General features: G+C 44.6%; 1 protein-coding gene across 4 annotated transcripts in view; it reads right to left on the bottom strand.

The window, feature by feature from the left end:
* Positions 1-13084, bottom strand: part of DAAM2 (dishevelled associated activator of morphogenesis 2) — a 202322-nt gene continuing 189238 nt past the window's right edge. For all 4 annotated transcript variants that reach the window (XM_036380209.1, XM_054514303.1, XM_036380208.1 and 1 more), the window contains 2 exons: positions 7503-7673; positions 1-6116 (listed from right to left, as the gene is read on the bottom strand). In XM_036380209.1, coding sequence (XP_036236102.1) covers positions 5901-6116; positions 7503-7673 — 387 coding nt within the window. In that variant the 3' untranslated portion in view covers positions 1-5900. The remainder of the gene's footprint in view (positions 6117-7502; positions 7674-13084) is intronic.

The raw sequence follows: 13084 nt of genomic DNA on the forward strand, positions 1-13084 counted from the left end.
TGGGGGCAATATATCTTTAATTTTTTTTGCTTTTGCTTTTTAGTATTACAGTATATTCTTATAAAAAGATACAGATAAAAAGGACACTACAGGATTTGTACATTTAATTCACCTATAGTCTTAAACTGACGAAGAAATGAGGATAGGCCAAGGCATTACAGCAGCACACAACCTCCCACTTCAGTAAGCAGCACTGTACTTTCTAGCTTGGCAGGCAGGGCCACCTCCCAAAGTGGCCTGCGAGTTTCAAGCTGAGCAGGCTTGCAGGGGAGCAGAATGGCTGCAGGTGGGGATGACTTGGAAGGGAGGTGTTGAGCACAGAGCAGCTCAGGTACCGAACATTCCCTCGCAATTCTAAAAACTGCAAAGAGCTTTAAAGAGCCTGTTTAAAGGCAAGCAGGAAGGGGGCAAATGGCTTGTCCTCAAAGAGGCTTTTCTAGATCACTTGGCTCAGAGCTCCTAGTGGGGGAGGCTGAAAGGACCGTGCCCTACATGAGCTGTGGTAGAACATCTTACTTTCTTACAAAACTGTCTAAAGCAGAGTCTTAGTCCAGATCTTACTTTTAATTCTGCTGAAGTAAAACCAGAGCAACGTGAACCAGTTACTGTGGATCAATTCTACATTACTACCCATAACAGAAGACTCCAGTTTGGAACTATCTGGACTCTTTCATTAAATGAGTTTCCAAAATACCACAATAGACAGGCATCCTTCTCAGCAGGCACAGTGAGCAAATCTGGCCAGCTTCAGAGAATACTGGTCATCACAACTACTACTTAGATTAGTAGATAGCTTTTTTTATGCATTATGTAAATCAATATATAAATTCTATATTTTCAGTTGGCCAAATTGTGTTATCCAGGTTAGCCCCTTCTACCTTTATAAGAGAAACAAGGATGGCCAATGGAGACTACCTCTTTGCATGGCAGGCAATCAGAAACCTCCTGTGTCAAGCACAGAATCCAAGGAGCCATGGCCAAACACCTTCTGATCACCAGAGATTCCATGGGCTACAAACCAATCAGTATAAAGATTTTGCTTACCTGAGGTAACCTGAGGAGGTGGGCTGGAGGAGGAAAGAGGTAAAGTAGATGAAATCATTCTTTGGCCATAAAGATAGGGAGGAATATTAGCTCTGAGGAAGGAGAACTGTCCCAGTTTTTCTCACTAGTGTGTTAAATCTGGTGAGAAGTTACAGGGCATCAACCACTTCTGGCCATGTAGCCAAGCTTCTCTGGAATAATGGACCAAATCTGTGTGGAAGGGTGAAGTTTGGACGTGCAACTATACACCTTAACTCTTTTCTATCTTCTCACCATGATGCATGATAAAAAACAAACATTTTTTGTAGAAAGTGGTCTAAAATAACCAGCCTCTATCAGATCACCACAAGCTTCAAAATGAGAGCTTTCCAAGAACCAGGATCACCAGAGGCAGAGTAATTATGACAAAAGCCAAAAGGTTTTTTTTTTTCTCCCTCCCTTCCTTCCCACACCAAGACTGCTCACCTGCATCCCCTGGCCTGGCTCAGCTGGCACAGGAGCCAAGCCAGCTCTCCAGCTGGTGTAATGCCCTGGCACGGTCTCAATAGTCTTTGCTGTAATGCAGTGTATACATACATACATACAAACATAGCAAACTAAAATAAGGCAAAATAAATAGAGGTGTCAGATTTACAGGTTCCCCTTAGAGATTCCTAAAACCTTTTTTTTTTAAATCATTTAACCCCCAAACAAACAGACAAACAAAACCCAAAACAACCAACCTAGAAACAAAACTGCATATATCATGTACATCATCTACTGTACAACGGATCTCATTTCCCCTCACAGAAACTACTGACACAAGCTTCTCCCGTGCAACCCAGCTCAAAGTGTGATCTTTCCTAAAGAAAAGGAAAGATTTAGCCAGTGGGGCTGATCATTATGGAAACACCTGCCCCACAGTCTCCCACCAGGATCCTTTGCAATTCCTTTCCCTTCCTCAGACATTGTGAACACATTACAGAAATGCTTCTGAAGGACATCCAGGTTTTTTCCCTAGTGAGGAAGTCTCTCAGCCCTGAACACTAGTCCTACTTCTGCTCTCGTAGGGAACTGGTGCCTGGACAATGGCTGTGATACAGATCATGGAAGAGTCTTGCTCCTTGAAGTCACTTTACCTTGTAGCATTTCTAGAGACACAATAGACTGAGAAGAGCAACTCAGTTCAAAGCAAGTGGAAGGGGGAGGGAGTCTTCTTCAGTCTTTTCTGGGCTCATTCTCATGCAACCTGCACAGCAACAGTGCAGAGACGCAGAGGTGAGTGAGCACTAAACCTCTAGGGATAAATTCTGGAGACTTCAGAAGTAGCTCTTCTAGGTGTGAGGAACTTCATAATAAAGTCAGCAACTACTGGATTTCTGCAGAAAGCAGAACAAGCCCTCAATTATGCCTTTTTTTCTCACATCTCCTTCTTCTCCTTATTTCCAACTGCTGGTTCTATGCACAGGTGCAAGGACAACAGCAGACCCTAGCTCTTCTCCAGCTTCTTCAGTGATGTTAGACCTCAGACCGCTTCCTAAACCTACCCAGGAATAAGATTTTCCTTTCTCCTTCAGCACCTGGCAACTCAAGTACAACTGCTGAAGAAGAGAGCATTATATGCACTCATAGTACCCAAGAGATGAGAAACATGGACAAACTTCAGCAAGAATCTGATGCCAGGCCCTACAGCAGAGCCAATTTTTTCCTTATCTTCTGTGTGCGTAACCTCATCTCATACAGTTGGTAATTTAATGGGCCACTCTGCTTGTCACCACTTGTATGAAAACACTGCTTGCCTCAGTGTGAAACTGAGCTTTTCCAAAACCTTCTTTATGAACTTTCACCATGGAGTCAAGAGCCTGGGGGACTGTCCAGCACACTGAACAAAACTTTTGGCCACCATCGCTGATTCAAAACGGGGAGCCTGGTGCACTGGAGTGCTGAGAAAGTTGAGCTGCATTGAATCGGGGCATGACTCTGAGCTTTCTGTCCATCCCCTTAAGGATCCCACAGCTGATTTACAGGAGTTGCACAATCTCTCATTATTAATGTATGAGTTAAAGAGGTGGCAAAACTATAGCAGCTTTCTTTGACTCCCAGTGTGGCTGGAGTGTTGTTGCGTACCATCATGCAGGACCTCTTTAAAAAATCAGGGCTGAACTGTGTACACAAAGGGACAGAGGATTTATCACTCTCTCTGCTTTTGCTACATTTGTGCCTGGCAAAGTGACTTCAGTTTCAGAAAGCACAGCACAAACCTGGTTTGACAAATACTGGGGCAGGGGAAATGCTGTATTTATATTCAAAGGGTTTGCCCTGAGGTGTTTCTTCTCTGGCAGCTGCCATGCTGACAGTCTGCCTTATCAAACAAGTACCTGGGGAACAGGCAAGCAGCTGTACTTGCACATCATTTTGCACTAGGACTGACCTTGGCACTACACGTGAAGTTCTGGGTGAGTCCTAAACCCAGGGAGAACAAAGAGGGAGGAAAAAAGCCCTACAATGTTCTAATGCCTAAAAGCATAATCTTTGGAATTCAGGGATTATTCAAATCTAAACTCAACTGTATACCAATTTGGCACATATTACCACCTCTCATATGGCTTACATGGCATAGGTTACATGGCATGCTTTAAAACAAGACAAACAAAAGGGCTGGGATATATAGCAAGTCTACTTCAGGGAGCAGCAAGGAGCTTGTTAATATAATTTACAAGAGACATTTCTAAAAATCCATTTGTAATTTAAAATAAAAATGCTTAAAAAAGTGAGATTTTTTTCTTAAACTTTCAAAAACCTTTATGAAATAGTCTTTCTTCTACAAGGTGCTTGTGTCCACTGCAATAGGCATTGCTGTTAATAGCTAATCCCAGAAGGGGAGTGGGATAATAAGGGAGGAGAATGCACCCAGCTCTTGTAAGATACCAGCTCTTTACGATGAGTATTATACAGAGGCGCGGCAGTCTGGAATGTCCTAAATAGGGAAATTCTGGGGTGGGAGACTCAAAATCCAGTAAACAATGAAACATCAGAGTTTAACAATTCTGACTTTTTTGCTTCTCTTCTCTCAATTCTCTTTTTTGCTTTTAATAGTTTACATAATTATTTAACTCTCAAAGTGTTCAGAAAACCACCACAGTTTGCTTCTCCAACATTGTAGTGTGTAATACTGATCAGGCAGTGTGCATTGCAGAGGAAGTTCTGTTCTGCAGACTCAGTGCAGAGCCTGAGGTTAAGAGACATTCAGAGAAAAATCAAACCAAATGATTAAACTTTCCTGGGAATCCTTGACATTTGTGCTATCCACTAATGCAGCAATATGTAGATGGTGGGTCCCTCTTCTCAAATGTTCTCTCTTTTCTTCCTGTCTAGGAGGAAGAATCCATCACCATTCTTTCTTTTCCTCTTTTCCTTCTCCAGGGAAGATAATAAAAAAAGAAGACAAGTTTGAAAAAAAAAGGTAAAAAAAAAAGGCCATGACAGCCCACACAATCCAATTCCTTTCCTAGAACCATGAAGACACACAGAATTCAAGCCTCTTCTTGGGTTCTTTGCTTTTCTGCTTATTTCATGTAACTTAACTACAAATTTATTTGTTTCTTCTGAATTAACTCACTCCAAAGCCTGATTGGCTTACACAATTCTGTGTCCTCCTTGAAAAACTCTCAGTTTTAACTATGGAGCTCTCCCTTAGTTTATCCCAAGTGATTTCTTCAAAATGAAAAAGTCAGCATGCTCCAAGGCTCTCCTTTGACACCGTTCATACCTTTCTGAGTGATGTGGTTCCCCTCAGCAGGAGCGGGGTGTGTGCAGTGGTGGCCAGGCTGTTAAACAGAAAGACCAGTTCATGCCAACAGCAATCACAGCTAGCATCAAGTGGAAAAGAAATCTCACTTCTGGCAGCCAGTGAACCTGTTCACTGTTTGCTACTGGAGACCTGTGGATGATACTAGGGAGCTCCCAATTTCCAATCTTGCACAGAAAGATAAGAAATTTTCCACTGATTCTCTGCCAGCCCCCAGCAATGACAACAAACTCTACAGTCATCTACTTGTAATCCCAACCTGGCAGTGGCTTAGTTTTCTAAAGGAAAGCCAGAGTTTCTTTCCAAGAAGATGCATTTCACAGCCTGGAGACTCAACCACCAAGAAATTCCAGAAAACTCCTTCTAGCAAAGCAGAATCCAAAAGACTCTTGCAAATTATTGTACGTTGATCCTGATTCTTGATTTTCATTTTGTTACAGAAACTGAAGACTTCTTTCTAAGCTTCACTTGCTTTGGACAGTGTAGGCCACACAAAAATACTATACAGGACATGAGCTAAAATGCATTTTCCAGGTGCTAATCAATGGCTTATAAAATCCAGTTCTAGAAGGGTTTGGAAACTTGAGAACCACATCCCAACAAACCCCTGAAGGCCAGTCTAGATCCTGAAGAAGTGATAGTTTTTTACAGAGTTGGTCTGAAATTAGTCTTCCTTGTTATCAGCAAGATGGAGATCATGACTAGTTTTTACTTTGGCACACATAAAATTATCTTGTTCCAGCTGTGAGGCTGTCCGCAAGGCCCAAGTACTTTCTGTCATCACCATGAGGCCTTTGATGACACAACAAACTCCCAGAAGCAAATCTGTCAGCTCTGCATGGCCCAGTCACAGGCCCTGCTGGATCCACAGAGGCACTTTTATAATGGTTCAAATTAGGAGCACAGAGAGGGGTGAGAAGAAAGCTGATCATGGAAAGGTAATGTCTCTAGCTACAGACCAAAGCCTTTGGGGCAGCTGTCAGCCAGGCGCCATCACACACATTCATCTTCCTTGTTTTGCACTTTTTCAACACCTTCTTTTGGTTGATTATTTCTCTTCCTCTTGTAGTTAATAATTTAGCTTTGTCACCACCCGCTCACGGCTTGTCTCTAAGCCTTGGTTCCCCGAACGCTTGCGGTTACGCTTGAGCTTGGATAAGTCTTTGTCAAAGACTTCACCCGACCTTAATGCTGACACCAGGTCATCAAACTCCCCACTCTCTTCAGAGATGCTTCCAGCTTTTGCTTTCTTTTGTCGCCTCTCTTTCTCCCTCTGTTCTTTTAGCTGTGGAGAAGGACACAGAGTTTTAGGATTAGCTAATCAAGATGCCAGGTCACTACGTACACTGCCAAGAAGTAGCTAAAACGCATCAGCACAGATTAAGGGGAAAAAAGAGAAGGAGCTTATCCACAAGGCCATCACCTGTGCCAAGAGCAACAAGAGGCCATGCTGGGCTTCTCTTCTACACAGGCGAGAAGAAAGCAGGAGAAATGAGGAATGAGTAGCGGCACACGTCTGCCTCACAAAGCACAATTGGCCTGCAGCAAGAGGACACACGGGATCTCTCCATGCTGCTGCTGTTTTGCACTAATTTTACAGCAGGACAGTGCCAGCTCAGCTCTCTCTTTCCACTGCTCAGCTCCAGAATCAGTAGCACTGGCAAGGGATGGTGGCTATTGAGAAGCAGGTCACTCACTCTGCAAATGCTAGCCCCACACTGCAGGAAGACTCTTTCCATAAGGCCTCCCTCATGGCGTATTAGGCCTATGAAACCATCCTACAGTGCTTTAACAGTGGGCCCTGAACTTTCCAGGCTGGCTGAGAGGAAACTTGAGCCTATGTCCTGGCATTTTATCCCTGCGTCCAACAGTAAGGCTGCTGGAATCCCGGTGTTTTACCTCTCTCCTCTTCTGAAAGGCAAAACCCACTGCTTTTGGCTCAGCAAACATTTAAATCAGCAAGCAATTCCCCACAGCGCGGCCTGGGGCCATGGCAGCAGCAAGGGCTAAGGCATCAGCAGGGTGAAAGGAGGCAAGGGACTGAGTTCTCAGGCAGCACAGAGGCTGGGGTTAGAGGGGGAGGCTGGTTCACACGAACCCCTGGGGACACACACGTCTGTCTCCCAGCAGCAAAACCCACAGAAAGCTCTCCTGCCATGTCAAGGCCAGACACGGCCCCAGTAATGAAGGCATTAAGGCTGGCCAGAGACAAATAGTGCCAGTGTGGGGGCTGCAGCAGGTGCCAGGGCATTTGCTGTGTCACTGTGCACTGCCAGATGACAGGCACACAGCAGATGATGATGGAGTCTGACTGGAAGCTGACCAGCTTGGCAGGACTGAAGGAAATCTGGCTTCTCTGCTTGCTGCCCAAAAGCAGGATAGTCTGGCATGGGGTGGTGGCAACCCCATCCTGCAAAGTGCCAGGGCAAAAATGCCTGGGCTAGATTTGGTATCTGAATCCAAAAGGAGGCAATCTGGGAGTCAAACAGTACATCCTCGAGAGCTGACAAAACAGACAGCAGGGAAAATGTCATATATAAGAACAGAATTATTCCAAAGAGAGGTGTCAGGGAGAAGAACATAAAACAGTGACAGGACATGAGCACTGGAATTTCTCTCAAGGCATGAAAAGGTGAGGGAAGGAAACATCTTCCTGTGCCCAGATCCTCACCATGGCCTCCATGCGTGCCCTGCGCTCCTCCTCTTCCTTTTTCTTCCTCATATTCTCCAGATCTTGCTTGGCCTCTGCAAATGACTGTAAGAAAGTGTCGAAGATGCCAAAAAATTCATCTGGCTGCATCTTGCCCTCGGTCTCTCCAAAATGCTTCAGTGCCTTGGCATACTGTCAAGGGGGCAGAAAACACAAGAGCCATAATTAAGGAGGCAGTTTGGAGAAGACAGCAAGGATAGCTTAAGAGTAACCACACCAAGTAATTCAATACCCTCTGAGTATTCATGTGGCAAGAGTAGAAACTACCCCCAACAATAGAAGTGCCTCTCCTTAAGGCAGGTGCCTCCATCCCTGAAGAGTCTCCTGGATATCCTTTGGGCAACATGCAGCAATAGTGCTGGGAGAGCACTAACTGTCCACTGATACAAAAAGTGATCTTTAGTTCCTGAGGGCAGCAGAGTAATTTCAGAGGATGACACTGTGGCCACATCTTGGCTGCAGCTGCAGGACAGCCAGGGCATGGAAGACAGTGAGCTAGCTGGGGAAACAAATAGTTTTATTCCATACTTTTCCCTTCCATCTTCCCTTCAAATCCACTTTTAAAATGCCTGGAGGTAAAAGTTTTTTGCAATAAAGCTACAGTCTATCCTCTCAGAAACCTTCTGCAATGTTATCCCTCTCTCTGGAGTCCTCTGAGTCAGGGTGTTACCCAGGAGAGAGGAGACTACAGACAGACAAGGCATGAGAGAGGGGCAAGGAAAGCAGCCAGGGCTCCCAGGCAGACTTAAAAGAGAGTGAATACATCACAAGTGGTTTTTATTTTAAAAGGCAAATGTTGAGGCTGCAGGACACATATGGAGGCAGCCAACTGGCAGGACTTCAGTCAGAGGGCAGTCCTGATGGGATATGGTAAATTCACAGCAACCCCTGGCTCTTGGACATCAGTCCTGCAGTAGTTGTACTCTCTCCTTGGCACTCTCACACTCCCAAGCAGGTCTCATTGCTCACCAAAATGCACTCAAATGCAAGCACATATAATCTGTCAGCAGCATGTACACATGTACAGTAAGTGCTGTGTAAGGACACACATCCATCCATTGCCCAGCCACCCTCCCTCACACTCCTCTGGGCTGCAGCAGGCAGCCCCAGGAACACCCTCTGGACAGGACTTGTGTCCTGAGGCACATTCCCTGCTTGCACTTTAGCACACAACCACAGAGCAGCAGAGCATCCTTACAAACCTCAACATTTACCAAACCAGGCTATGGACTGTCCTCAAGCTCTCTGAGGCATGTTTTCAGCCCATACTAACGCAGGCCAGTTTCCCTTTCCTTATGTGAGTGCTCTTGCAGAATGGAAAAGACAGTAAGAACAGTTCAGGCTCTGATCCCAGCACAAAATGAATTTGGAAGCAGGTCTTATAAACCCCTCTGGCCCTGCACCAGGTAAAGCATAAACAATGTCTCCCAGTCAACTGCAGGGGGAAGAAATCTCCAAAGAAAGCAACTTCCTTCTGGCACAGCCTGAGAGATTCAGCATCTCCCCTTCTCTGCTATCCCTGCCAGGCCCACAAAGCAGTTTGAAGCAATAGATTCTTTTTTCTTTCTTTAAAAAGGCTGTGTTCTCAGCCAGAAATAAACAAAGAAACCCAAAGAATCTTGGAAAAAAAGTGTTGGAAGAAATGCAAATTGCTTTGAGCTACCAAACATGGCAGGAGTTGAAGGAAACACCACATAGAAACAGCAACAGATTACTTCTCTGTTTAACTCCTTTTCTCTGAAGCCTCTGAAGACATACCCAAAGTATGCACACCTACACCCTCTCCCCACTCCTCTCTGTAATTTTATCTGTATATAATACACACATAGGCTTTTTGAATATTGGGGAAGTGCAGCAGTCTACAATAACCCACACTGAACCAGCACCAGCTCTTTGGCAGAGAGCATACAGGCTGTAAATACCACAGAAGGAGATAAAGCATCTCCATATGCTCTATTTTCTCATCTTGCTTGCTTCAGTGTGACAATCAGCCAGGGAGGCAGAAAAGTGCCAGAGAAAGATTTCAGCACAGGCATTGCCACCACTGCTTGAACACACAGATCACCTGAAGCTCATTGCTCACAGGGCATGTGCTACCTGGAATCTCTTCCCACCTAATTTGTCATTAACTCCTGTGAAAATTGCAAGTAAAGCATAAATTAAGAGCAGTGACTAGAGCTGCCAGCAAGAAGGAAGGCTTGTCCAACTGCTGCACAGCCTGAAGTCAGGGGCAGCTCACAGGAGACGGCTGTTGCACCTCGCAATGCACTCCTCCATCCCATGTACCTCCTGTGCTCAGCAAAAGTGAGTGAGAGGGCATACAGAAATGAGCTGGTTGAGTCCTCCATGAATGTCCACAGGGGTTTCCTAGTCACTTAAGGAAGCTGGAGGTCGAAAAGGCAGAGGTTCCTTGCCTGGAGCTCTTGAATCCTATATACATAGAAGTCTCCTTTAGAGGGTGGTGTTGTCTGCAAATGTTCTGCACAAGGCCTGTCACCCAACTACTAGGACCAGCTAGTTCGTGTCACACTGGCAAGAGGGGCTTTTGCCACTGCCTCCCCACTGCCACTCCGAGGAGGAACAGTGTTGCTGTGTTGGAAAGTCTCAGCAGCCTGGGAGCCTTCCAGACACACTCATGAGTCTAAGGTGTTGCAGTCTCTAAGCGGCAGCAAGGAGGCTGAGAACAGCCTGTCTTTGGTGCCCTGTAACACAGAGCTTAGGAGGTCACAATCACTTATTGTAAAGCAGTGAAAGACAAAAAGCAAAAACTCTGTGAGCTGGATGACCTAAAATAACTACAAAAGGAAAAATCTGGACTTCACTGAAATAAACACTCTCCTTCTTTCTCTACCCTCTCTGGAAAAAAAGCTGACTGAGCAGAGGAAGGCAAGTCAGGAGATCCAGCTTCTGCTGCCAGCTCTGCCCATGATGTGGCTTGGGAATTCATGCCTCCTTTCTGAGCTTTGTGTTCTCCACTGGTTACAGAACAGAAAGTGTTGCCCCACTGATCTGATATAGCAAATGGCAAAAGCAGTTCACATCTGTACAACAACTGCACTAATGTAATACACTATTGTAAAGAGACACATGCTGTCTTTTCACTGTTTAAACTACAACAGACCCCTCTGGCTTTATTACTTCTACTTCTCTGCAATTCTAGGTCTGTGACCACATGTGCTTTTCCAAACACCGGTGCTGGGATGAGGGGCAGTGAGCTGCCACAGACAGCCCCCAGAATGCTGTCACAAAGTCCAGGCTTCTACCTGCCCACCGTGGCTAAAATCACACTGCCTGCCTCACTCAGGGCATTAAGAGGCAGAGTGGCACAGAGGAAGGTGCTCTGGATCCCAGCCCTCTCTGTGATGGGATTTGTGTCACCATGTACAGATCACTTAACTGTTCCATGGGCAGGTTCCCTGCCAAACAGCACCAGCTTTGTGCACAGTTGTGAAATCTGTAGCTAAGTCCTCATGCATGAAAAATGCTTCCCAGAATTTTGCGATGTGCTCTAAAATTGTGGAACAAGGGCTGAAACTTGCTTATTCCTGAAGTCATCTGGGGACAGATGACATGGGCAAAAGCAAAATGGAAAACTGTGTTTCAGTAGGTTTTCCACTGTAACACAGAATGGTATATCTTTTTTTATTAAAAAATTCATTTCTGCACCATAAGGGCCCCCAAGCTCCATGATATAACAGGTCCACGAGCTCAGTGCCAGTTCTGCTTCCTCTGCCAAACTTTCCACTGAATTTATCCTCTTGCCAAAGCAAATCGTTTAGACAGTTGTTTATTTTAAAAAGCCATTTTAGCAAGGAGAGGGAAAGCGGGACAGCAGCACACACAAACTCTGCTGTGCTTGCCAATGAAATGTTAAACAGTGGCAGAAGACCTCTGGAAATGGCAGGAATGGGGCTTTATGAGGAGAAGGACAAACAGCCATGATAAAAATTTCCTGCTGTCTGTGCTGTCTGGTGTTGGAGGAAGAGCCAATACACAACTGAATTATACCATGCAGCCATGGAACGTGAACTGTATTCCTCAGACAAGTACTCTTGAGTGTGCTCTTATGAAGACAACAATTCGGTACTGAGGCAGGTCAAATAAATGCCTTTTCTCTTTATGGGACAGATCAGTTAATGGAAAGAGGCCTGCCAATTTCAGGCAGGGCTGGGCCCAGCTCTTCTTGTGCCTAAATGCTCTTAAAGGATTCTCCCATGAGTTTAACAGTTACATTGAGCTACAGGTGCTTTAAACTACTCTCATAAGTAAGATGCCAACCTGCACTGCAGCATCTGAAGTTCTAAGTTACTGTACAACAGCTGTGTGGATTTATTTACCAAATGGCTAGTGGTGTCTTTTGTAGAATCCTCAGTCTCTGTCCTGATATTCATTTCCTTATTCATGTCCTTATTCATTTCCCCAGGGGCTGACAGAAGACACCAGTCCCCAAAATGCATAACTGAAGTGCACAGCCTATAACTAGCACTTGGACTATAGCATTTCTTTGTGCTTCATAGCATTCAGCCATCAATGACTATTTTCTTAAATGGTTTTCACTCAGCAAGCTTTCACTGCCTTTCTGTTCTTCAAAACAGTTACTTCTAGGCTCTAAGCTTATAAAATGTATGTGCAGATTCTGAACTCCTTTCTCCATCACACCTTGCTTGAGAGGAACTGTCATCAGAAAGACTGGAAATAGACACTTTTCCTACCCACCTTGCCCAGGCAGTAGTCTTCACAGTATCTCTACAGACAGGCTTAAGTTTGACATTTAGCACAGGGATGGCAATATCTGACCAAGCAGACTTTGTACTCCTAACAGGATCCAAAGTGTCCTAAAAACAGGTTTGTTATAAACCAAGCACAAAGCAGAACAGTTCTGAGGAAGTCTAGTGATGTAAGTTCATACCTGTCAATATTTAAGTACATAGTAAAGATTCATATAGGACAAATGGCACCTTTTCCAAGTAGGAAAACAAAATTCATACCATAGGAGGTTACTCTTCCTCTGCTTGGGCATTTTCATTGCTTTCCCAAAGAAACAGAAAAAAAATTTAATGAATAAAATTCAACCTCTTCTTTCTTATGTTAAAAAAAAAAATCAATTTTTCATATGTTCAAACACATAAAAACTGGTGAAGGATTCCAGGGCAGAATTTCACTTTCTCCTGCCCCCACCTTCCAGTTTATGGGAAATGGCAGAAAACATTATCCCTTGATCTAATCTATATACTCCCTAATAAAGTGGTATTGAAAGTGAGAAAAACACAAAAAGAACAAGAACCAGCTGTGCTAGAAAGCCTGTTTAGAGAGTTGGTCTAAGTTTTTAATCAGTTCTTAACGGAGCCATCTGTTTACTGCATGAAGATAAGTACAGTTACAAGGCTTCCTCTGCAAACATGGATGCCTGCATCTGACAACCTGGCCCTTTAAATTTAAAATATCACTTCCTCCCCGTGGCCACGGACTTTGAATGGTTCTGTTCAAGCAAAAAGGCCAAAAAGGTACTGCATGGGATTGTGAAAAATATTGTCTGCTGAGAA

The sequence above is a fragment of the Molothrus ater genome, chromosome 3 (assembly GCF_012460135.2).
Source record: "Molothrus ater isolate BHLD 08-10-18 breed brown headed cowbird chromosome 3, BPBGC_Mater_1.1, whole genome shotgun sequence".
Taxonomy (NCBI): domain Eukaryota; kingdom Metazoa; phylum Chordata; class Aves; order Passeriformes; family Icteridae; genus Molothrus; species Molothrus ater.